The following is a 22,097-nucleotide window of genomic DNA, read 5'->3' as shown; positions in this document are numbered from 1 at the left end:
CATGGGCACGCCGCTGCCCGGCCGCGCGGGCGGACCCGCCACGCCGCTGTCGCCCACGCGCTTGTCGCGGCTGCAGGAGAAGGAGGAGCTGCGCGAGCTCAATGACCGCCTGGCGCACTACATCGACCGCGTCCGCGCGCTCGAGCTCGAGAACGACCGGCTCCTGCTCAAGATCTCCGAGAGGGAGGAGGTGACCACGCGCGAGGTGGGCGCGGAGCGGGGGCCCCGGCCTCCGAGGGTTCCGGGGGGTTCTCCTGCGCGGGAGTGACACTGGGCAGGCCCCGCCTACCGGGGGGGGGGTTCCCCGGGGCTTCGGGGGGACCCCTAGGGTCGCACGCTGGGGTGGGCATCTGCCTCCGAGGGTACCTGGGGGGCTTCGGGGATCCCCGCGAGTGAGGTTTGGAGGCCAGGTGGGCCCTGACCACCGAGGGGTCCTCAGGGGTTTCTCGGGGAACCTGTGAGCGAGGGGTGCACACTGGGGCAGGCCCCGCACACCGAGGGGGATTCTCGGGTTTTTCGGGGGACCTGTGAGCAAGGGGTGCACACTGGAGCAGGCCCCGCCCACCGAGGGGATCCTCAGATCTTTCGGGGGACCCGTGAGCAAGGCGTGCATCCTGGGACAGGCCCCGTCCACCGAGGGCTCCCAGGGAATTTTGGGGGGACCTGTGAGCGGGTGTTGCATACTGGGGCGGGCCCCGTCCGCCAAAGCGCCCGCAGGGGGTTTCGGGTGTCTCCTAAGTGAGGGGTGCAGTCTGGGGCAGACCGTGCTCTGAGGGACCCCTAGGGCATCTCGGGGTCCTCTGTACGACTGGTGGATATGGGACAGCCCCGAGCGCTGAGTGATCGGAGAAGATCTGGGGATCCCCTGACTGAGAGGGTGTGAGCCAGAGTAAGCCACGCCCCTAAGAGAGTTGTGGGGATGCGTTAGTCTGTTCTGGTGTCCTGGGAGAAAATTTGGTGGGGTTCTCTGGTCTCTGAGGAGACTGGGAGTTCAGGCTGTCCGATGGGGCCCTGAGGAGGGGTGGAGGGTCTCATGGGTGCGGGTGGGGTCCCTGGGGCGAGTCACGTGGTCTTTTCTCGGTAGAACTCTGCAGAAGTCCTGTGATGAGCTCTGGGGAGTTCAGGGACTGGGGAGGTGGTTAGGCTGTAGGCTTCGTCTCCTACCCGCACCTGGGGTGGGAGGGCGTCCTGGGGGGGGGGTGGGAAATTTGAGAGGTCCTCAGTTGGGCCCTGGGGAGCCCTGTTTGCTGATGGGCTGGAGCCTGGTAGGCTCCACCGCTGAGTGGATGAGAGGGGATGGGGAGACAGCTGGCCTTGGGGACCCACTAGGAAGTTTTGGGTTCCAGGTGGACCCCAGGGTTTCACAGACTGAGGGGCTGGGTAAACCCTCCCCCTAAGGGGATGTGAGAGCCAGATGTCTGGGGGTCCTGGGTGGGTTCTTGGTGGGGACTGTGGCTCCCACCCAACTATCCCCCAACCCTCATTGGCCCCAGGCTCTTTTCTCGTTTAGCTGGCCCCCTGAAACCCACGTAGGGGTCCTCTGAGTATGGGTTGGGGTGACGGGGGTGCTCACCTTGCGGTCCCCCCTGAGGGCTGCTAGGAGAGCCAGGTCCTGAAGCCACGGCGTCCCTAGCCTGACAGTGGACCATGTGACAGAGTTGGGGGAGGACAGCAGCTAGGGGGTCATTTCTGGGAGCCACTTACTTACCCTTCGTGTGACCCTGGGCAAGTCACTTACCCTCTCTGGGTCTCAGTTCCTCTTCTGTAAAGTGGAAATATCAATACCCACCTTTTGTGCAGCTGGTGGGCCCTGGGGGTTGGTATTGGCTTCGTGGAATAAAGGGCAGGCGCTCAGGGGAAGTGCCCTGTGGCTTCGTTGCCCCTGTGTAATCGTGGCCTTAGTGGCTCAGAAAGCGGCTTGGGTGACGGGGAGGAAGAAGTGTCCTTGGCGGGGGGTGGTGTTGTGTGTTGCTCGGAACTGGATTCAAACCCAGATCCAAACTGCTTTGAGTCTGTGTGACCAGGGGGCAGGTCATTTATGCCGCGGGGCTGGAATTGTCCGGTCCCAAGCGTGGCCACCTGCCTCAGCAGTGCTTGTGTCCTCAGGATGTGGACCTCCAGCTCCCACCTGCAGTTGGTCAGGACGCCACGGGACCTGGCTTCTGGTCTTTCCCCTGGCCTCGGTTGTCCCACCGACAGAGTAAATGGCGAACAGACCTCTGGGGGCCGTGAGCCTGGTGGGCGGAGCGGAAGTGGGTGTTGTCCCTGGAGTGCACACAGGTGGGGCCAGGGAGCTGTATCCGGGCCCTGTCTGTCTGTCTGGGCAGTGGCATTACTTACTTTTGAGGGGTGAGGCTTGCTCCTGGGAACAAGGGGAGTGGTGCTTCGGGCGATAAGCCTGCCCCACCGTGACCTTGAGGGCTGTGCACAGGCTCCAGGGGTGAGGGGTGGGCTCCCAGGATAAATGGGGGATAAACGCCCCTCTTAACTGGGCAGTGGAGGGAGCTGGTGACCTGCAGAGGGATGGGGAAGGTGGTCACATGGGCCCTTCAGAGGGAGTGACCTGGAAATGGCCTCGGGCTACAGTGGGACCCAGGCTTGACCGCCGAGTTGGGCAGAAGCAGAGGGGGCTGGAGAGGTGGCTCGGGTGGGAGGCCCACGGGCCAAGCAGTGTTTATTTTACCTGCGCGGAAGCTTCGCACCTGGATGGAGACTGCCCGACACAGAATGATGTCTGGGGACGCCGCTAGTGGTCATCACGCTGGGGGTGCTCCTGGCATCGGGTGGCTGGGGAGAGGGGTGTGCTCAGCCCCCACAGTGCCCAGGATGGCCTTGCCCCAGAGGATGATCCCGCCCCAATGCCAAGAGGAGAAACGGCTTGAGGAACCCTTTGAAGATGCCTTTAAACTGTTCGGAGCGTGTCACACGCTTGTCATAAAATCCAGACAGTGGAAAACCACAGCTTCACCCCTTTTGAGTCCTGCCTGCAGGCTCGCTCTCACACGTGGGGTGGGCAGTGCACTGCTCAATAGCCATGTGCTCGGATCACTAGAAGGTTTCTGGAAAGGCTGGGGCGGGCCGGATTCTGTTGGAGAGAGATCTGGGTGCGGGCGGGAGGGAAGGGGCCCCGGGAGGGAGGGGCGGTTCTCCAAGGAGCCTCCCCATCGGGTGTTAGGTTCCTCCAGCCTTCAGTTTCTTTTCCCTTACCTGCCCAGGTGTCCTGTTCCTCCTGGGGGGGGGGGGGGCGGGGCGGGACTCCCTCAGGTGGACCCAGGGAGCAGGGGCTGGGCAGGGCGAGCTGGGTGGGAGAGTAGCACTTGGGGCTGCCTGCATTAGGGGGTTGTGGGACTGTGGTTCTCAGCCGGGAAGAGACACAGGGACAGGAAAAGGCCACCTCGGGTTACGTGCGCCCCCCCCCCACACCCCCTCTCTGCCCAACACATGCGAGCACATTTGCTCACTCCTGGCACTTGCAGAATGCCATGAAAGACGGAACAATAGGCCCAGCCATCGGTCTCCGGTTGCTGTGCCCGCAGTGCCTCACAGGTGCAGGGAAGCAGGGCCTGCCCGGGGAGCACCTGTTAGTGGTCTGAGAAAAAGGAGTCTGCGCGCTTGTCCCCTAAAGAAGTTTCCAGGTTGCCCGCTGCTGTGGAGCCGGGTCCGCGTTTTAGCTCTGTGGGCTGGAAGTCTCCGTCGGGGCTGCTCGACTCCGAGGCTGCAGTGGAGAGCTGCCCCAGACACCGTGTGAAGGAGCGGGCCAGGCCGCGTGCCATAAAGCCTCATTTGTACACGCTCAAATCAGAATTCCTGGAATTTCCCTCCCTGTGTCGCAAAATCTCTCTTTTCTTTTTTTTTTTTTTTTTTTCCCCCCTCGGCCATTTAAAGATGCAAAAACTATTCGGGGCTTGCAGGCTGGACGAAGACAGGCGGCGTGGTGGAAATTGGCGCGTGGGCCCGAGTTTGCAGACCTGGCTGTAGATAAGTGCCTTGTCGAGACCAAAGGGACACCAGCCGCACGCGGACACACGCAGGGACCTGAGTCACTGCAAGAGCTTGGTGTTGTGCTTTTTTTTTTTTTGTTTTTTGTTTTTTTAAGTAATCTCTGTAACCGTGGGGCTCGAACTCACCACCCTGAGATCGAGAGCCGAGTGCTCTACTGACGGAGCCAGCCGGGCGTCCCAGAACTTGGTACTTTAAACAGGACACTTGAGGTGGTCGTGACGCTTCGGGCACAGAATCCAGGGGGGTGCCAAAAATCTCAATCGTGAAGGCAAGCGATAGGGTATATTTTTACTGACTCAACCTGGTGTTTTAGGCCAGTTTTAGATGTACAGAAAAATGGCAAGGCTAGCGCGGGGTTCCCACAGAGCCCAGCCCCGTTCCCCTGCTGATTCCTCGCGTTAGTGTTTGTCACCGCGATGTCACCAGTATTGACGTCACGTCGACCTCGTTGACTAACACCCATACTCTATTTGTGGGTCCTCAGTTTCCCCTGACCCCTCTGCCCCAGGACCCCCCGGGGACCCCCCATGGCATCCAGGCGTCCTGTCTCCTCGGGCCCCTCTGGACCGAGACGGTTTCTGAGACTTCCCTCGTGTGCATTCCCTGGGCCGCCGTGAGGAGTGCCGGTCAGGAATTCGTAAGACGTCTGTCTAGTGGGGTTTGCCTCCTGTTTCCTCGTGGTCAGGCTGGGGCAGTGCGACAAGTAATATTTTCACGGACTCTTTAAAAAACTAAAACGTGTAGGACGCCTGGCTGGCTCACTCGGTGGAGCACGTGTCTCCTGATCTTGGAGTCGTGAGTTCGAGCCCCACGTTGGGGGTAGAGTTTACTCCAAAAAAAATTTTTTTTTAACTAGTACAAAAATCTCGCTGTGAATGAAATATCGAAAACTTAAATACGGTGTCATAGTCGCTGGCTTCTCCTGCCCTGTGCCCTGACCAGGCTCCGTACTGAGGTCGCCTTAGTGACCGTTGTGTTGGTCACTGTTCGTCCCAGGACCCCCTGCCTGGTGAGGGGAGGGTGTGAGGGAAAGGGCCCCAGGCTGGGGCAGCAGGGGTATGCCCTGCGGGTGCCCCTCCCTCCGGCTCAGGAGAGTTCTAGAAGGTGAGCTGGCAGGAGACGAGCAGAGACACACACGTAAACCCAGGTGCCAATCTACCTGTGGAGAGAGCAGCCGGTCACTTTGTGAACTGAGGTTTATTCCAGAAGCCGGTTCCCAGAGTTGGAGACGTCGGGTGTGGCCAGAGGTGACCACCTTTGTGGGAGGGAGGGCCCTTGCTGCCGGGGGTGCAGGAGGGAGAAGCTGGCTTTGTCTCCACTCCCCCTATCGTGTGTCCTGACCTTGGAGTTGCGCCCGGCAGACCGGCCCTGCACCTGGCAGGTCAGGAGACCACAGCTCACCGCTCCCTGTCTGGGAAGTGGGCCTGGGAGCTGCCGGATTGAGGCACAGGGTGCCCGGGCCAGTGGGGGTGGTGCGTGGGGTCTCAGACTGGATGTTAGAACCCCAGCTCTTGGGGCGCCTGGCTGGCTCCGCCGGTGGAGCATACAACTCTTGGTCTCCAGGTTCTGCGTTCCAGCCCCATGTTGGGCGTAGAGATTACTTAAATAAAACTTGAAAAAAACTTAAAAAAGACAAACAAACCATCTTTCCTGAAAAGCGGCACCTCCTGGAGGCTCCTTGGCCTCTGGCGAGCCGGGACGGTCATGACCCTAGCACATGGCAGGTTCCACGGCCCCTCTGCTCAGGGGCCTTTCCTGTGGACGGGTGGGGTCCCAGCCGCGCCCCGGACACACACCCGCGCGGCCACCTTCTAGCTCCACAGCGATGGCTGTGCTTGTCGTCCTGCGGCCCCGTCTTCAGCCGCTTTACTGAGCTGGAATTCCCGTCTCCCACGGCTCACCCGTCACACTCTACACCTCCCTGCCTTTTTGTTCCTTTGGATGTTCTTAATTTTTTTTTTTCAACGTTTTTTATTTATTTTTGGGACAGAGAGAGACAGAGCATGAACGGGGGAGGGGCAGAGAGAGAGGGAGACACAGAATTGGAAACAGGCTCCAGGCTCCGAGCCATCAGCCCAGAGCCCGACGCGGGGCTCGAACTCACAGACCGCGAGATCGTGACCTGGCTGAAGTCGGACGCTTAACCGACTGCGCCACCCAGGCGCCCCTACACCTCCGTGCTTTTAGCACTTTCAGAGTGGTGCAGCCTTCACCTCCGTCCAATTCCAGAACATTCCATCTCCCCAGAGGGAACCCCATCACCCCCAGCCCCCAGCTCCTAGCCCCCACGGGCCTCCCTCCTGTCCGTGGAGGAGCCCGTTCTGGACGTTTCACACACGTGGACTCACACCCCGTGTGGCCTCTCGTGTCCGGTTCCCTCCCTGAGCGTCGTGTGTTCGGGGTCCATCCGCGGGGCCGCGGGGGTGGGCGCCTCGCTCCTGCTGGCGGCCGAGTGAGTGGGTGGGGTGCCGTGTGTGTTCGTCCACGGATGGCCCTGTGGGCCGTGTCCGCTCTGTGGCTATTGTGAATCGTGCTGCTGTGAACACGCACCCGGGTTTGTGTAGACGCGTGTGTTACTGCTTCTGGGCAGACAGATACTCAGCCGTGGAAGTGGCGGGTTACAGGTGAGTCTGCTAACCCGTCCGAGGGGCGCCCCGCGGTCTTCTGCAGCGGCTGCCCGACTTTGCATTCCCCCTGCCGTGCATGGAGGGCCCCATTTCTCTATGTTGCCAGCATTTGTTGTCCTTGGTCTTTTCGACTCCAGCCGTCCTAGAGGGTGGAGGGGATACCTCACTGTCCTGTTGGGTTCCAGATATCCGTGAACACATGTGCGTGGTCCTGGGCACGTAGACATGGGGGAGGCTGGGGGCAAGAAGGCCACGAGAAGTGAGCCGTGTGCCCAGCTGGTGGGTGACCTGGGCAGGGGACGGGCCACAAGGGCGGGTGGGACCGGCTGGGGCGGCCCCGGGCTAGCGGGGCCGAACTGGGTGCGGAAGCCTCCGCTGTCCCTACGAGCTCCGTCTGGCCCGGGGGTGGGGGGGTGGGGGGGGTGGGGAGCCTGCGCGGTGGGGAAGAGGCTTCTCTTTGACCTGGGCCTTGCCGAACCCCCTCAGGTGAGCGGCCTCAAGACGCTGTACGAGTCGGAGCTGGCCGACGCCCGCAGGGTGCTGGACGAGACGGCCCGAGAGCGGGCCCGGCTGCAGATCGAGCTGGGGAAGGTGAAGGCCGAGCTGGAAGAGACCAACAAAAGGTAGGTGTGTGGCTGGCATCTGCCACCCTCGTTCTGGGCTGCGTCCCCGGGACCGAGCTCTGTGGCCTCGGCCTCCCGATGCCCCTTCCCAGCATCACGCAGCCCAGGGGAGATTCCTTTTTTTTTTTTTTCTTTTCAGAAGTTTATTTATTTTGAGAGGGTGGGAGGAGCAGAGAGAAGGGGAGAGAGAGAATCCCAGACAGGCTCCGCACTGTCAGCACAGAGCTCGATGCAGGGCTCGATCTCACCGACTGTGAGATCATGATCTGAGCGACGGCAAGAGTCGGACGCCCATCCGACTGAGCCCCCCAGGCGCCCCTTCCCCAGGCAGATTTCAAACCCGAGCAGCTCTCCTGAAGCGGAGTCTGTAGGGAGCTGTCAGCACGGGGCCCCTGTGCTCCCAGGGGGGAAGGACGGGCCAGAGCCCAGCCTCCCTTCTCCGCCCTGGACTTGGGAACCACTGTTGTGTCACGGGTCCCCAGGGACCTTGCCGCCCACCTCACGTGTGCGCAGCGGCCCTCGTCCTCCACGGCACCTGTCGGGTGCCCGCCCCGGGAAACCGCGGTCCGCTTCCGTCCCCCCACTGGAGCACCTTAGCCACCATACGGGCCGCGTGGGGGTAGGCAGCCTTCAGGCTGTGGGCTTTTCTCTTCAAAAGCACACACTCTGGCCACTTTTGAGTGAAAGGGCCGCACGGGAAACGAGCAGAACCAAGTTGTGCGGGTGTGGACAGCAGCAGGACGGAGTACTTGATCGGGGACACCGTGCGCCACAGCAGGCAGTCAGATGTGACCCCCTGTAAGCCTCACACCTGCCAGGGCCCGACCGTCACGGTCTCCAGTCCGGACGGGCAGACTGTGGCAGGGGCCGGGCTTATCCAGGGTCCCTCGGCTTGGTGGTCACCGGGACCGAGGCCCGGTGCCTGTGTCCCTGCCCACAGCCCCAGCCGCCACCCGAGTCACCGTTGCATTTGCGGGAATTTTTCCTTCCTATTTTGTAAATAGAGTTTTGGGGTTTTTTTAAAGGCAGTTTTACGTTTATAGGAAAATGAGTGGATGGTACAGAGTTTCCAAAATCCCCCCTCCGGTTTCCCCGTTATAAACACCTTTTTCACTTTACATTAATGAGCGTGCTAGGCTGTTGTAACAGACGAGGCGACACCAATACGTTATCGTTAACTGAAGCCCACAGCTGACGTTAGGGCTCACTGTCGCGGGGGTTCCCCCGTGAGTTTGCAGACACGCATCGTGAGAACGTATCCGCCCCTATACCATCGTAGTCCCACTGGCCCTCAAAGTCTCGTGCTCTATCCGTCCCTCCCTCCCTTTCTCCCTCCCTCCTCCCTTCACTGCCTCCATGGTTCTGCCTTTTCCAGAATGTCCTAGACTCGGAACCACACTGTGCGTGTGGCCCCCTCAGCCTGGCTTCTGTCGCTGAGTGATGGGCACCTGTGGTTCCTCGGTGGACTAGATCCGCTGGAGCAGAACAGAGAGCCCAGACACGGGCCCACGCTGCGCGGTCACTCGGTCTTTGGCCAAGGAACAAAGGCAAGTCCTGCTTTTGTAAAAGGCCACGTAGACTGTGTAGGCCATCCGTTTGGTCGTTTTTTTTCATTAAAAAGTGATCTTGGAGAAGACTGAGGGGATTCCAGAGTCAGCACCACCCGGACCCCAGCCCCTCTCTCTCTCTCGTGTCGGTGCGGAGTCCGGAACTCTCCAGACGCTCCTTGTCTGGGCCAGAAGTCTTGTTTTTTTTCCCCACTGTCGGTCACAGATGCTCGCTGTCAAGAAAGTGGAAAATGCAAGATAGTTTGAAGAGAAGCAGCACACGTGGCCCCAGCCTTCGCCCAGACTCGCCTCGGTGGGCCTGCCACGTTTCTGTCCCACGGGTCTTTTCTGTGTGGCCGCAGGCACCTCCACGAACTGGCGACGCCTGAGGGCAATGGGGGGGGGGGGGGGCCCCCCGCGGCGGCCCCCCGAGTCATGAGATGCCCCTGTGCCGGGGCTCTGTCCTGGCTACTGGGATGTCCCCACCACGTCTGGGCTGCTTCACCAGTGGTGCCGGGGCTGTGCACTGCCAGCCCCATTGTTCTGTGACCGCCTCCGCGGGTGACAGCTGCGGGGTGGGGGTGGGGGCAGATAGGACAAGAAGAATGGCGAACGCTGCTAAGTGTCTGGGCTGGAACTTGCCCGTAAGGCCCCTACTCCAGAAGGAAGCCTTCCTGTGCTCGCGGGCCCGTGGACGCCTCTTTGGCCCCTGACCTCCGGGGCTTCGCGCAGTCGCCTCACTTCCTCTCGTCCGCGCAGGAGCCCTTCCAGACCAGGGCGGCCATTTAGCTCTGGTGTCTTTCTCCTCCCGAACCACTTGTCACCACAGCCCCGTGAGGACGGGAATGTGGGCAGCGTGTGGAGGAGCCACATTCTCCCACTTAACCTCCCAGGACTTCCTGTCAGGCAGGTGAGCGATCTGCCTTAGCGCCTCGAAGCTGGTGAGACGCGGCCAGTGAGACGAAAGCCAGTATAAGCCCCAGTGCCCCCGCTTTCTGGACCGTTCTGTGTAGTTGTGCAGGGTACCGAGCACTAGATAAAGTTGTTCAGAAGTTTTCCGTGTTACCTGACGCCTCTGTCCCAGTCCCCCTGGCTTCGTTGCCGATTTCAAACTTGCCGGGCACACCTCACCCCAGGGCCTTTGCACTTCTGCTTCCTCTGCCTGAACGCTCTTCTCCTGGAAATAACAGATCTGGCTCCTCCCACTGCTGCCCTCATGCAGGTCTGTTTCCCGGGCCGCCCCCCTCCCCTCCCCCCCGGCACGGCTGGCGGGACTTAAAAGTACAATTCCCACCTCGCTCTGCTCACCCCGCGTCTCCCCTCCCTGCTTCATCTGCCCTTCTGATGCAGACTTACGTCTGGCAGGCAGCGTGTTTCCCTCTTGTCTCTACCCACGAGAAAGTTCTGCACCGTGGGAGCAAGGGTGTTCCCAGATGGATCTCTGGCAGGAGGGTGTCCTCCACAAAGCGGGCTGTCAGTAATGGTTGTGAAATGAGTGACTTGTTTCCCCGCCAAACTCCTGCAAAACCGCTCTAGGGGCTCAGGGTTTGCAGCCCCTGGAGAGCCAGGACTGTGTGGCTGTGGGGACCCTGAGACCCCCCCCATGGAGAATGGCCATATGATGCCCGGGCAGAGCTCCACGTTCGTGGGGCTGCTCTTGGGGACACGGGCAGTCTGGCGGCCAAAGTCTCTGGTCTTTATGCCACCCCACCTCACGTGAGCTGAAGCGGGGTCCCCTGTGCTTCTCCCTGGGGGGGAATGGCGGGGATGCCGCCCAGCCCCCACCGTGTCCCATGTGAGCAGTGCTGCTCGATGGGGATGGCTCCCTCGATTCCTTGGTGGGGAGGTGGGCATGTGTTCAACTCCAAGGTTGAGGATTCCTTTGAGAATCAAGGGCCAGGGGCCCACGCTAGTAATAGCTGTGCCTTAAAGAATCTGTTTGTCGTCTTCAATATCGGGAAAGTGGTCTCCTAGGATACCAGGTGAACCTGCTTCGAATAACTTAAGTTTGCAAGTGAGATGGACTTTTCAATGGCTGGGATTGTAATTTCATAATGTTTATTTTTGAGAGAGAGAGGCAGACTGCAAGTGGGGGAGGGGCAGAGAGAGGGAGAGACAGACTCCGAAGCAGGCTCCAGGCTCCGAGCCGTCAGCACAGGGCCCGACGAGGGGCTCGAACTCACCAACCGTGAGATCATGACCTGAGCCAAAGTCGGATGCTTACCGACTGAGCCACCCAGGCACCCCAATATATACAACTTTAATAAATTTAAATTATACATTAACTTTTTAAAAAATTTATTTTTATTTTTAAGCTTATCTATTTTGAGAGAGAGACCATATGCAGAGAGAGAGAAAGGGAGAGAGAATCCTAAGCAGGCTCCAAGCTGTCAGCACAGAGCCCGACGCATGGCTTTGAACCCACAAATCGCGAGATTAGGACCTGAGCAGAAATCAAGATTCGGATGCTTAACCGACTGAGCCACCCAGGCGCCCCAGTATATGTTAACTTTTTAATACATTGTTCACCCCTCTACGAGCCGTCCAGTGTCCAGAAATCACCAAAAAATGACATTAAAGCTCTTCCCTTGGGGTTTTTGGAGCGTGTGTGTGTGTGTGTGTGTGTGGGCCAGGTGCCCTGCTGGCCTGGCTCAGGGCAGGTTTGTGCCGAGAGCCGGGGTGGGTCTGGCCTGCTTGGGGCCAGGTGACCTTGTCCCGGGGCTTCCTGGGCTGCCGGGGGGGCTCCCTGTAGCCGCACCACAGCTGCCCTCCTGCTCTGTGCTCTTGGCTGAGTCCCGCTCTTGCCTTTCAGCTCCAAGAAGAGGGAGGGCGAGCTCACGGTGGCCCAGGGCCGTGTGAAGGATCTGGAGTCCCTGTTCCACCGGAGCGAGGCGGAGCTGGCCGCCGCCCTCAGCGACAAGCGGGGCCTTGAGAGCAACGTGGCGGAGCTGCGGGCCCAGCTGGCGAAGGCGGGTTGCCGGGGGGCCCTGGTCTGGGGGAGGCCCGGTGCCAGTGGGCATGTGCGTGTGCTGCGGGCCCCGGCGCTGGCTTTCCTGTCGGGTGTGAGTGGCTTTCCCACCTGGCGACGCCCCGTCAGAGTGTGTGTGTGTGTTTCAGGGGGATCCCCCGTGCCCCGAGAAGCTGTGTGGTGCGGCAGATGGTCATGTTGGCTTGCTGTCCTGTGTCCCCCAGGCGGAGGACGGTCACGCGGTGGCCAAAAAGCAGCTGGAGAAGGAGACGCTGATGCGCGTGGACCTGGAGAACCGCTGCCAGAGCCTGCAGGAGGAACTCGACTTCCGGAAGAACGTCTTTGAGGAGGTGCGGCCCGGCCGGCCCGCTAGGGCCCTGCGACAGCCTGAGGACAGGGGCCTCAGCCCGGCACAAGTCTGGGGGGCGGGGCGGGACCCGGGGAGGGTCCTTCTGCCTCTCTCAGCCTGGGGGACCCCGGGCACCTCTCCATCTGTGCCTTTCTTCACGCGGCCTCTCTGCCTCTCACCCAGACACTTGTCACTGGGTCTAGGGCCCACCCAGATAATCCAGAATGGTCTGATTTTGAGGCTCTTAATCGCATCTGCTAAGCCCCCCTTTCCCGGTAAGGTCACGCTCCCAGGTTCTAGGGATTAGGATGTGGACTCCTCTTTTGGACTTGGGGCTCCACCATTCAATCCACAGCAGACCCTCCCCATGGAAGGGAAGGAAGGGGGGGGCCCATCTGCTTCCCTTGCTTCCTCGGTCTCTCCCTCCCCCTTTAAACCTGGGCCTGCCTGGGAGTGAATGAGCGCTCCTGGCGGTTAGAGCAGGGGTTTCTGTGTCCCCCCCCCCCCCCCCCCCCCCCGTGGCCCCTCCCAGCTCGTCCTCACAAAGCCCATTGTCCTGTCACAGCCCAGAGTGGAACCCTGGGGCCCTTGCTGCTGCCCTCACTGCCTGGGTGAGCTGCTCGAGGGAAGGATGTCCATGCTCCCGAGGAGTGGTTTCCCACTCCAGCCGCACCCCGTGAGAGCCAGGGCCGCCAGGGCACTTGGGGAGCAGCCCGAGAGGGAACCCCTGAAGGCATCCGCCAGAACACTGGAGCCTTCGAGGGGATCTGTAAGGGACCCTGAACTTGTGAGGGGCCCCTCGGCACCAGTGAAGGATCCCGGGTCTGCCAGGGGGCCCGGGAAGACAGACGTGAGGGGGCCTGCCAGGGGAGCCGGAAGGGCACCCCAGAAGGGCTCCTGGAGGGGTGTCCTGAGGCAGGCATCCGTGAGGGGCGCCGTGACGGTGGGTGTGCTGTTCGTGGGTTCGTTGTAAACAGGATTGGCTTCCTTGAGAAACATTCCTATTGTTCTTACAAGCGATGGCACAGTGTGATAAGTGACAGCTCTCTGTGCTGGGGGGAGCTCCCGGGAGGAAAGGCTGTCCCCTTTCCTGGAGCCGGAGGCTGGCGAACAGCTCCTTCTGCCTGCCCTTGACCCCACCGTGTGTCTGGGGCAGCTGTGCTCTGGGGCCCCTGCCTTCCTCAGGCGTTGCCGTGTGTCCTCTGCTGTCCCGAGGTCCGGGTCTCTATCTCAGACCCCAGGTACCTGAGACGACCCGTCAGGAATTCTTTTAACAACAGCTTTACTGAAATGCTCCCAGGGTGCCTGGGTGGCTCCGTCAGTGGTTTAGTGTCCGACTCTTGATTGAGCCCCCCGGGTCCGGCTCCTTGCTGGGCCTGGAGCCTGGAAGCTGCTTGAGAGTCTCTCTCTCTGCCCCTCCCCCACTCAGGCAGCACGAGTGCGCGTGCACGGGCGCGCGCGCGCTCTCTCTCTCTCTCTCTCTCTCTCTCTCAAAGAAAAAAGGAAAGGAGCATTCCCATACCCTAAAACTTTTAAAGTATACAATTTACCGGGTTTTGTATTTAACTCCAGAACATTCCATCAGCCCAAAAAGGAAGCCCCGTCCCTATCAGCAGTCACCCCCCTCCCTCCCAGGTCCCCAGCCCCCCCGCGAGCCCCCTTCCTGTCCGCGGACGAGCCTGTTCTGGACGTTTCACACCCGTGGACTCCCGCCCCGCGTGGCCTCTCGTGTCTGGTTCCCTCTCCGAGCGTCGTGTGTTCAGGGGTCCGTCCGTGGGGCGGCGGGGGTGGTGGACACGCGTTATTTACCTGCTAGTCAGCTGGAGGACACTTGGGCTGGGTCTCCTCTGCGCAGTGTGAGCAAGCAACCGGGAGATCCCCCCCCCCCCCCCCCCCCCCGGTGGTCCACTGTGCAGTTTTGAGCCCTCGCTCGGCCTCGGCTCTCGGGTGGGGGACGCCGCTGACCGGGAGGCCAGGGGTGCCCGGGCCGCGGGCCCGCCGCAGCGGTGACGCTCGCTGTGCGGCAGGAGGTGCGGGAGACGCGGCGGCGGCACGAGCGCCGCCTGGTGGAGGTGGACAGCAGCCGGCAGCAGGAGTACGACTTCAAGATGGCCCAGGCGCTGGAGGAGCTGCGCGGCCAGCACGACGAGCAAGTGCGGCTGTACAAGCTGGAGCTGGAGCAGACCTACCAGGCCAAGGTGCCCGCGGCGGTGGCGGCGGGGGGGGGGGGGGGGGGCCGCCAGCCCCCCGCCGCTCACCTGCCGCTCACCTGCCGCTCACCTGCCGGTCCGTGTCCCTTCAGCTGGACAGCGCCAAGCTGAGCTCTGACCAGAACGATAAGGCCGCCAGCGCCGCGCGGGAGGAGCTGAAGGAAGCGCGCATGCGGGTCGAGTCCCTCAGCTACCAGCTGTCCGGCCTCCAGAAGCAGGTGACTCCCGGGGCCTGTCTACCTCCCCCCGCCGCTGCTGCGGGACCCCCGCTTCTGGCTTCGGGTGTAGATGCAGTGGCGGGTCGCGGGCGCTGGTGATGCATGCAGCGCTCCTCCGGCCTGGCCTGGCCGAGGGGGCTGTCGGGCCCGCCGGCCACCGGAGCTCCTGGGGCTGGGTGTCTGTGCCCGGCCCGCCCCGGGAGCCTGGCCGCGTGTGCGGGAGGACGGGAAGAGAGGCGCGCAGCCGGGAGGGCTTCTCCCCGTGACCTGCAGAGGCCGCCCTGACCTGGCCGCCCCGACTCCTCCCCAGGCCAGTGCCGCGGAGGACCGGATTCGCGAGCTGGAGGAGACCATGGCCGGGGAGCGGGACAAGTTCCGCAAGATGCTGGATGCCAAGGAACAGGAGATGACAGAGATGCGCGACGTGATGCAGCAGCAGCTGGCCGAGTACCAGGAGCTGCTCGATGTCAAGCTGGCCCTGGACATGGAGATCAGCGCCTACCGCAAGCTCCTGGAGGGCGAGGAGGAGAGGTGCGGGGGCGGGGGCGGGGGCGGGGCGAGGCAGGCTGTTGCGGCCGGGGTGGGGAGGGGAGAGGCGGAGCCGCAGGGCGTGGGGGCTCTCGGGGCAGGGGCGAGGAGGACGGGGAGGCCGAGTGGGTCTGGTCCCTTGGGAGCCCTAGTCGGCCCTCCGTCCCCCAGGCTGAAGCTGACCCCCAGCCCGTCGTCGCGGATCACTGTGTCGCGGGCCACGTCGAGCAGCAGCGGCAGCAGCGTGGCGGCGGCCGGGCGCACGGGCCGCGGCAAGCGGAAGCGGCTGGAGGCGGAGGAGTCGCCGGGCTCGAGCGGCATCGGCTCCGGCGGCGGCGGCGGCGGCGGCGGCGGCGGCGGCGGCAGCGGCTTCCACCTGGCGCAGCAGGCGTCGGCCACGGGCGGCGTGGGCATCGAGGAGGTCGACCTGGAGGGCAGGTTTGTGCAGCTGAGGAACAGCTCGGACAAGGTGAGAGGCCCGCGTCCCTGGGGGCGGGGCCCCGTGGGGTTCCCCCCCCCCCCCCCCCCCCCCCGAGCCGTGCGTCACGTCAGGCCGCGTGTCCCCTTTGCCAGGACCAGTCTCTGGGTAACTGGAGGATCAAGAGGCAGGTCCTGGAGGGGGAGGAGATTGCCTACAAGTTTACGCCCAAGTACGTGCTGCGCGCCGGCCAGACCGTCACGGTAGGTGGCTGCGGAAGGGCAGGTGGGCCGGCAGGGGGGTTGCGGAGGGGGGCAGGGGGTGGCAGTGGCAGCTAGCCAGGTGACCAATGTGACCGGGGGCCGGGATGGGGCAGGAAAGGGGGTGGGGTGGGGGGCGGTGGTTGAGTGACTTTGCCCTGAGAACGGCTGTTGCTTGTCACGGGTCACCCGTGTGCCACTGCTGTGCCAGCGGACCCTCCCTGGAGCCCTGTAGCACCTTGGTGACACGTCAGGGTCCCGTGGCAGAGAAGGATCCGGGTTGTCTGGGCTGGCGGGCGGGCATTGGCTGAGATGTTAACAGTGACGGGTGTGGACCCCTGGAGCCGACGGGCTTCTGATCCCAGCACGGCCATCGTTCGCTGAGATGAGAGCCGTCGGCCACCGTGAACCTCAGTGTCGTGGCAACGGACATCCCTCGGCAGACCCAGGGGGCGGTGATAGGGAACCGGCGGCTGGCACAGAGTACTGGGACCAGAGCCAACATTGATGGGGAGGCCCCCTGTGTCCCCCAGGTGTGGGCAGCTGGTGCGGGAGTGGCCCACAGTCCCCCCTCGACACTTGTGTGGAGGAGCCAGAACAGCTGGAGCACAGGCGACAGCTTCCGGACCGTCCTGGTCAACGCGGACGGGGAGGTGGGTGCCCTGGGCCCGTGGGGGCCGTCTTCTGTCCTGGCCTCGGGGTTCCTCCTGGAGGCTCCCTGACCGCACCGCAGGCCGCTGTGGGAGCCCTGGGGTGGAGCTTCGGCCACAGGGCCAGCAGGGCGATCCTGGGTTTGGGGTGCTGTCCTGCGGCGCGCCGAGGCCTGGCCGGAGCACTCTCGCCTGACGGCCGACCTGTGGGCCGGGCCCTGGGCGCCCGAGGGGTCAAGTGTCCACGGCTGTTCTCTCGCCCAGGAGGTGGCCATGAGAACCGTGAAGCAGTCCTCAGTGGTGCGGGAGACGGAGAACGGGGAGGAGGGAGAAGAGGAGGGAGCCGAGTTCGGCGAGGAGGATCTTTTCCATCAACAGGTAGAAGTCCCCAAGGTGGCATGCGTGGCCGCCACGTCCCCGGGGCCGTGCTGCCCCGCGGGCTGCTGCGTCTGCGCTAAGGTTCTTGGCACAGTCCGGGCCTCACCCCCTGGAGGGCCCCACAGCCTGTGGCCAGAGATGTGCCATGGTGGGGCTGGGGGTGGGGGGCGACATCCCAGCCTGCTGGCTCTTGCCCATCCTGAGGGCCTCAGGGTTCTGGCCCGGGGGCCCCCCAGGAGTGCGGTGTTGGCCCCCGAGCGCCGCCAGGCGGCACCGGTGTAACCCCGAGGGTCCTCAGCGAATGGGCTCTGTGCCACTGCTCCGGCAGCCTGGGACAGCGGGGCCTAGATGATGGTTTGGGGGGAAGGGCTCCTGGAGGGCCCTGGGGCCTTGCCGCAGCAGCTCTAAGTCCTAAGACTGGGGTCTCACATTTCAGTTGTGTTGTGTAGCTCAGAAGGGAGACGTGGAAGGTTCTGGAACGGGGACAGTTGAGGCTGAAGCTGCTGGCCCTGTCTTCTCGCTGGGAGCTAGTGCTCTGGGCTGGCGCGGGCCCTGGTCCAGCCCCTGTCTGGCAGTGGTGGGGGGCCACCGGCTACCTGCCTAGCCAGGCGGGCACGCTCCAGCCTCTTACGCTGCTGGCCTTTCTTTCCAGGGGGACCCAAGGACCACCTCGCGAGGCTGCCGCGTCATGTGAACGGAACTCGCCTCATCGCGTCTTTACCCAGAGCCACTGAAAACTATTTTTATATCATTGGCCGTCTTTAGTCCTTGATACGTTTCTAGAGAATTTTTAAGCAAACTGCCAGGACGTGGGGGCGGGTCTCTGCCATCTCTGCTGTCGGTGGGCTTCCTCGGACCCTCCCTTCATCGCCACTGTCTGGACCTGGTTTTTTTTTTTTGGTGCCGCATTTCACCATTTGGCTGAGTTCGAGGAGGCCGAGGAACCTAATAGCTGCCGGGGGCGGGGTTTGGAGGCTGGAGGGCCTGGCGGGCGTGCAGGGGCCCGACTCCCTCCCTGCCTCTGTCTCTCCCTCGGACAGAGCGGGGCTGGCCTCTCCTCTCGGGACCAACCCGTGGGTCTTAAGTGGGCGGAGAGCAAAAATGCCCGGGAGTTTCGTTGTTGGTTAAGCTCTTTAAAAACCAAATCCGGAGCCCAGGCTGTGACCTGGCGGGGGGCCAGCGGCCCCCCCCCCTGTGGAATTTTGGCGGCTGGGCCGGAGACCAGAGCGTTGGGAGCGGGTGGTGTGGACGAGGCTCTGCTCTGACTCCGCTGGAGCGTGTGTGCTGCTGCAGGCCGGGTGTCTATGCACGTGCCGGGGGCTCTGCGGTGAGCCCCCCTCCCTTCCTGGCTGTCGGGCCCTGGGGTTCTGGAGCTTTCTGTGCTTGAGTTCCTCGGCTTGCGGGACCAGCGGGGCAGGAGACCCGGAAACCTAGGGGACAGGGACAGCTCCGTTTGGAGACTTGTCACCAGGTAAATGGCAAGGGCACAGGCGGGATAGCCTCACCGGCGAGTGTCCACGTGTGACAGCTGCTTCCCGGGCCTCTGAGAGGAGAGCCGCCTCGGGGTGAGCCCCCGCCCCCTTCTCCAACTCCGTGCCTTGTGCACGGGGCTGAGTGCGGGTCCCCACCGGCTCCTGTGTGCTCGCGTGTCCCGCTGTCCTGGCTCCTGTGGGCGACTTCCTTCTCTGACGGCCGTGCCGGTGCCGGCCGATTCCTGCAGGGCGGCTCCCGGTCACCTTGCCCGGCCCCCCCTCTGCACTCGCTGACCGTTCATACCCCCTCCCACATAGATACACAGAAGTTATTTTTTTAATGGATATTTATTTTTTTACATTGGTCAGTGCTCAGATTGCCGGATCCCACTTCAGGGCTCGAGCCAGGGTCACTGGGACAGTCCCCCGAGGGGGTGGAGTTGCGGGGGGGGGGGGGGGGCGGCCCGGGGGGGCGGGGGGCGCCGACGACAAATTCCTTCAGAAAGCGCAGCTCAAAGTCTTAAAGACGAAATACTGAGCCATGGAGGCACGCTGCCCCCAAAAGGTAGCACGTTTACCAAGCTGGCCCCTCCCACTCGCCCCAGGCAGGGAGCCCCGGCATGCGGTCCCTGCGGTCCCCACCGGTCTCCCTTTCCTTGGAAACTGCCTGTGGCCGGAGTGTTAGAGGCTTGTAGGCTAGCGAACAGTATGCTGCATCTAGGGTCGGCTTTAGGTCAGGTACTTTGCGTGGCCACCAGAGTCCCCAGGATGTGAACTTGTTTTTTCTCGTGAAGGGAAATGTCTCACCGCTACCCCCTCCCCCGTTTCTGGTGGGTCCTGGGGGGGGGGGGGCCGGGGAGGGCTCGCCTGCCACGATAATGCACCAGCCTCCGCCCCACGCGTGACCTTCCCCAGGAGTGCTTCCGGGCCCCCGAGGCCTTAAGGTGGTGCCCCCACACCCGCATCACAGGAACTGCGTGCGCAGTGAGGGTCTGGAGCTCAGACGCAGAGGCATCGGGCGGGTCGTGGTGGGGGTCTCCAAAGTCTGCACTGGTCTCAGCCACATCTTGCGATGTATGGGGGGGGGGGGGGGGGGGAGAGGCGACTGTGGACAGGGAGTGGGCCCCATCGTTCCCATGGGCCCAGATGCCTCATGGCATCCTTTTCGGTTCCGGGCAGGGCCTCCAGGTGCACGGGTAGGGCTTGCTCCTGGCAGGTGACATTTGTCCTTTCCAGGCCCGCTTCCAGCCTTTCCCCCCAACCCGTGGTGGCCTGGCCTTCCCCCTCCCCGCCCCCCAACCCGTGGTGGCCTGGCGGAGGTCCCGAGTGGAGGGGTGAAAGGGCCCGGGCGCCGTGGTGTCTTTGTCTGGTGGGGGGAAGGTAAACTAGGGACCCTTGGTGACTACAGGAGGATGGTGGCCGTTGGTAAGGGAGTATTTGGAAATCCAGAACGGAATCCAACGTTCAGATGTCAGCGCGGGCCTGGGAAACAGCCTGCAGTTGTCAAACATTCTTAGCTTTAAGCCGCTTTAAACGATGCGGGAACGATTCCTTTGTCCGAGCCCCACTCGCTAACCGGGCGCCCGGGCCAGCGGCACCCCCGCCGGGGTCTCGCCCCGTGGCCCGCGCCCCGACGGATCATCAGCACAACCTGCCGTGGGGCCGGCTGGGCGGACGGCTTCTAAGGACTTGCATGCCAAACGTGTGGTCTTTTTCTTTCCCCAATGATTTGTAATATGCATTTTATGACCGGAAACTTTTTGTACGACACTCCAATAAACGTTTTGATTTTAAGTTCTGCCCCCGAGTCTACTCTGACGCGGCTGCCCCCGACTGGGGACGGAGGGGGGCATACGAGACCGCGGGACACTCCCTGGCAGCGACCCGCGTCGGGGTGCCCGAGCTTCAGCGGCCGGGCTGCGCCTTCGGTCACGCGACACGCCCGACGCTCTGTGCACATGCGCCGTGCACATGCGCCGCGGGATCCGCAGGACGAGCCGGGGACGTTTTCTGCAGGCCCGGGGTCTCGAAACCAAAAGCTGCCGGCGCAGAAGGTGACTCCTATCCGCGCATGCGCAAAGGTGGAAGCACAGCTTTGTGGGGGTCGTAGTCCGACAAGCCCGGACTCCATTTCCCGTGGTGCCCGGGGGGGGGGCAACTTCCGGCGCGGGTACGGGTCGGCGCACGCGGTCTCGGTTCGGTTGACTTTGCGGAGCCATGGAGGGTGGCTTCGGCTCGGACTTCGGGAGCTCCGGCGGCGGCAAACTGGACCCGGGGCTCATCATGGAGCAGGTGAAGGTGCAGATCGCCGTGGCTAACGCGCAGGAGCTGCTGCAGGTCCGGGGTCGGGCCGGGGCGGGCGCCGAGGGCAGTGGGGCCCACCGGGCGCGGGTGTCGCGGCTGAGTTCGCGTTGTCCCCACAGAGGATGACGGACAAGTGCTTCCGGAAGTGCATCGGGAAGCCGGGGGGCTCCCTGGACAATTCGGAGCAGGTGAGGCGCGTGGGGCCGCGTGGAGGCAAGTACGCGTGCGCGGATCAACGGGCGTCGCGGTGGGACGAGTGCGCGTGCGCGGCCCGCTGCCTGGGGTGGGGCGCCGGTCCGGCCGCTGCTGAGCCGAGCCGCGCCCCCTTCCCGCCCGCAGAAGTGTATCGCCATGTGCATGGACCGCTACATGGACGCCTGGAACACCGTGTCCCGCGCCTACAACTCGCGGCTACAGCGGGAGCGAGCCAACATGTGACCCGCCCCCCCGCGCCGCGTCCGGCCCCGCGGGCTCCCGGCAGGCCCCCACCCCAGTCCCCTTTTCCGTTTCCATAAAGGCCCTTTGTGAAGCGGGGGCCCGCCTGTGCATCCTGCCTGCCCGTGGTTCCTGAGGACGAGACCGGTGCCGCCACACTGGGGTCGTCGCTCCCTCGGGTCGTGGGGGGCCCTGGGACTTCCCAGATTGCAGGCGGCGCGGCCCCTGCGGGGTCCAGGCTCACCGTGCACCTGGGGCTGAGAATCCGCCCTGGGACCTGGGGGCATAGTCCGGCCCCACCTGGCTGTGGCCACCTGAAGGTGGGGGCCAATAAGGGAGGTGCGGAGAGCACCCGATCGGTGTTCCCTGGAGGGGGTCTCTGCGGGAGGTGGCCCGGCGTGTTCCCGGGTCCCCTGACCGGCCTGCGCCTCTTTACCCTCTGTGCCCCTGGTTTCTAATGACCATGACCGGCGAGGAGCCGGTTGCTCACGCGAAAGGCGGCTTGGAGAGGAGGCTTGGCCAGACCCCCCGCCCCCAGCTCCGGCGCCAAAGACAGAGGGTAGTCCTGCCCCGGCGAGGCCTTGCTGCCCCTTCCCCGCACCTCCCATATCTGGGCCCCCTGTGAGCAGCAGCCGAATGGTCCCTGCTGTGATACGGAGGTGCTGAGCCAGCAGGCTAGGGACAAGGGGCTGTTTATTGGATCCAAATAAGCAGCAAACGTGCACCCGGTTACCCGCAGCCCCCTAGCCCCCCCCCCCCCCCCCCCCCCCAACCCTCCCCCCCGGGCAGAGGGGCCAGCCGGTTCCTGCCGCCGTCACCTCGCGTCCCGGGCGTGTGCAGCCACGTGCTGGCGGTCACTCCTGGATGTTCTGCCCGATCCAGCCTCTGACGGCAGCCACCCGAGTATAGACCCCTGGGAAGTGGGGCCGCCCGCAGCCGTACCCCCAGCTGGTGACCCCAGTTAGCACCCACCGGCCAGAGGGCTCCCTGCAGGCCAGGGGTCCCCCGGCGTCGCCCTGAGGGGAGGAAAGGAAAGGCCTTAAGAGCAGGCCACTACCTCCCCCATAGCATCCCTTGGGCCCGGGTCCTTTTCCTCGTGAGCTTCTTT

General features: G+C 63.4%; 2 protein-coding genes across 4 annotated transcripts; both read left to right on the top strand.

Annotated features, from left to right (window-relative positions):
• Position 1: 1 nt before the first annotated feature.
• Positions 2-17,550, top strand: LMNB2 (lamin B2). Of its 2 annotated transcripts, XM_049642334.1 has the most exons (12): positions 2-205; positions 7,116-7,252; positions 11,612-11,768; positions 11,992-12,117; positions 14,144-14,314; positions 14,419-14,544; positions 14,855-15,075; positions 15,244-15,541; positions 15,646-15,753; positions 16,284-16,403; positions 16,665-16,778; positions 17,431-17,550. In XM_049642334.1, the coding sequence occupies exons 1-12, from the start codon at positions 2-4 to the stop codon at positions 17,470-17,472; spliced, it is 1,824 nt and encodes a 607-aa protein (XP_049498291.1). In that variant the 3' UTR covers positions 17,473-17,550. The 2 variants fall into 2 exon arrangements, with proteins under 2 accessions (XP_049498291.1, XP_049498292.1); XM_049642335.1 differs by lacking the exons at positions 2-205; positions 7,116-7,252; positions 11,612-11,768; positions 11,992-12,117 and adding exons at positions 12,655-12,940; positions 12,977-13,059.
• A 2,857-nt stretch (positions 17,551-20,407) lies between these two features.
• Positions 20,408-21,100, top strand: TIMM13 (translocase of inner mitochondrial membrane 13). 2 transcript variants are annotated; one of them, XM_049642358.1, is made up of 3 exons: positions 20,408-20,542; positions 20,674-20,742; positions 20,894-21,100. In XM_049642358.1, the coding sequence occupies exons 1-3, from the start codon at positions 20,468-20,470 to the stop codon at positions 20,990-20,992; spliced, it is 243 nt and encodes an 80-aa protein (XP_049498315.1). In that variant the 5' UTR covers positions 20,408-20,467; the 3' UTR covers positions 20,993-21,100. The 2 variants fall into 2 exon arrangements, with proteins under 2 accessions (XP_049498315.1, XP_049498314.1); XM_049642357.1 differs by having other exon boundaries at positions 20,412-20,587.
• Positions 21,101-22,097: the final 997 nt, after the last annotated feature.

Source organism: Panthera uncia, chromosome A2 (assembly GCF_023721935.1).
Source record: "Panthera uncia isolate 11264 chromosome A2, Puncia_PCG_1.0, whole genome shotgun sequence".
NCBI lineage: Eukaryota > Metazoa > Chordata > Mammalia > Carnivora > Felidae > Panthera > Panthera uncia.
The sequence above is the reverse complement of the archived record's forward strand: the minus strand, read 5'-3'. Positions and strand labels throughout refer to the sequence as shown.

Coding starts and splice junctions, on each gene's coding strand:
- TIMM13 (XM_049642357.1), top strand. CDS start 20,468: ATGGAGGGTGGCTTCGGCTCGGACTTCGGGAGCTCCGGCGGCGGCAAA. Junction 20,588..20,673: donor ACGCGCAGGAGCTGCTGCAG/GTCCGGGGTCGG, acceptor TTGTCCCCACAG/AGGATGACGGACAAGTGCTT. Junction 20,743..20,893: donor CCCTGGACAATTCGGAGCAG/GTGAGGCGCGTG, acceptor TCCCGCCCGCAG/AAGTGTATCGCCATGTGCAT.
- LMNB2 (XM_049642334.1), top strand. CDS start 2: ATGGGCACGCCGCTGCCCGGCCGCGCGGGCGGACCCGCCACGCCGCTG. Junction 206..7,115: donor AGGAGGTGACCACGCGCGAG/GTGGGCGCGGAG, acceptor GAACCCCCTCAG/GTGAGCGGCCTCAAGACGCT. Junction 15,542..15,645: donor TGAGGAACAGCTCGGACAAG/GTGAGAGGCCCG, acceptor CCCCTTTGCCAG/GACCAGTCTCTGGGTAACTG.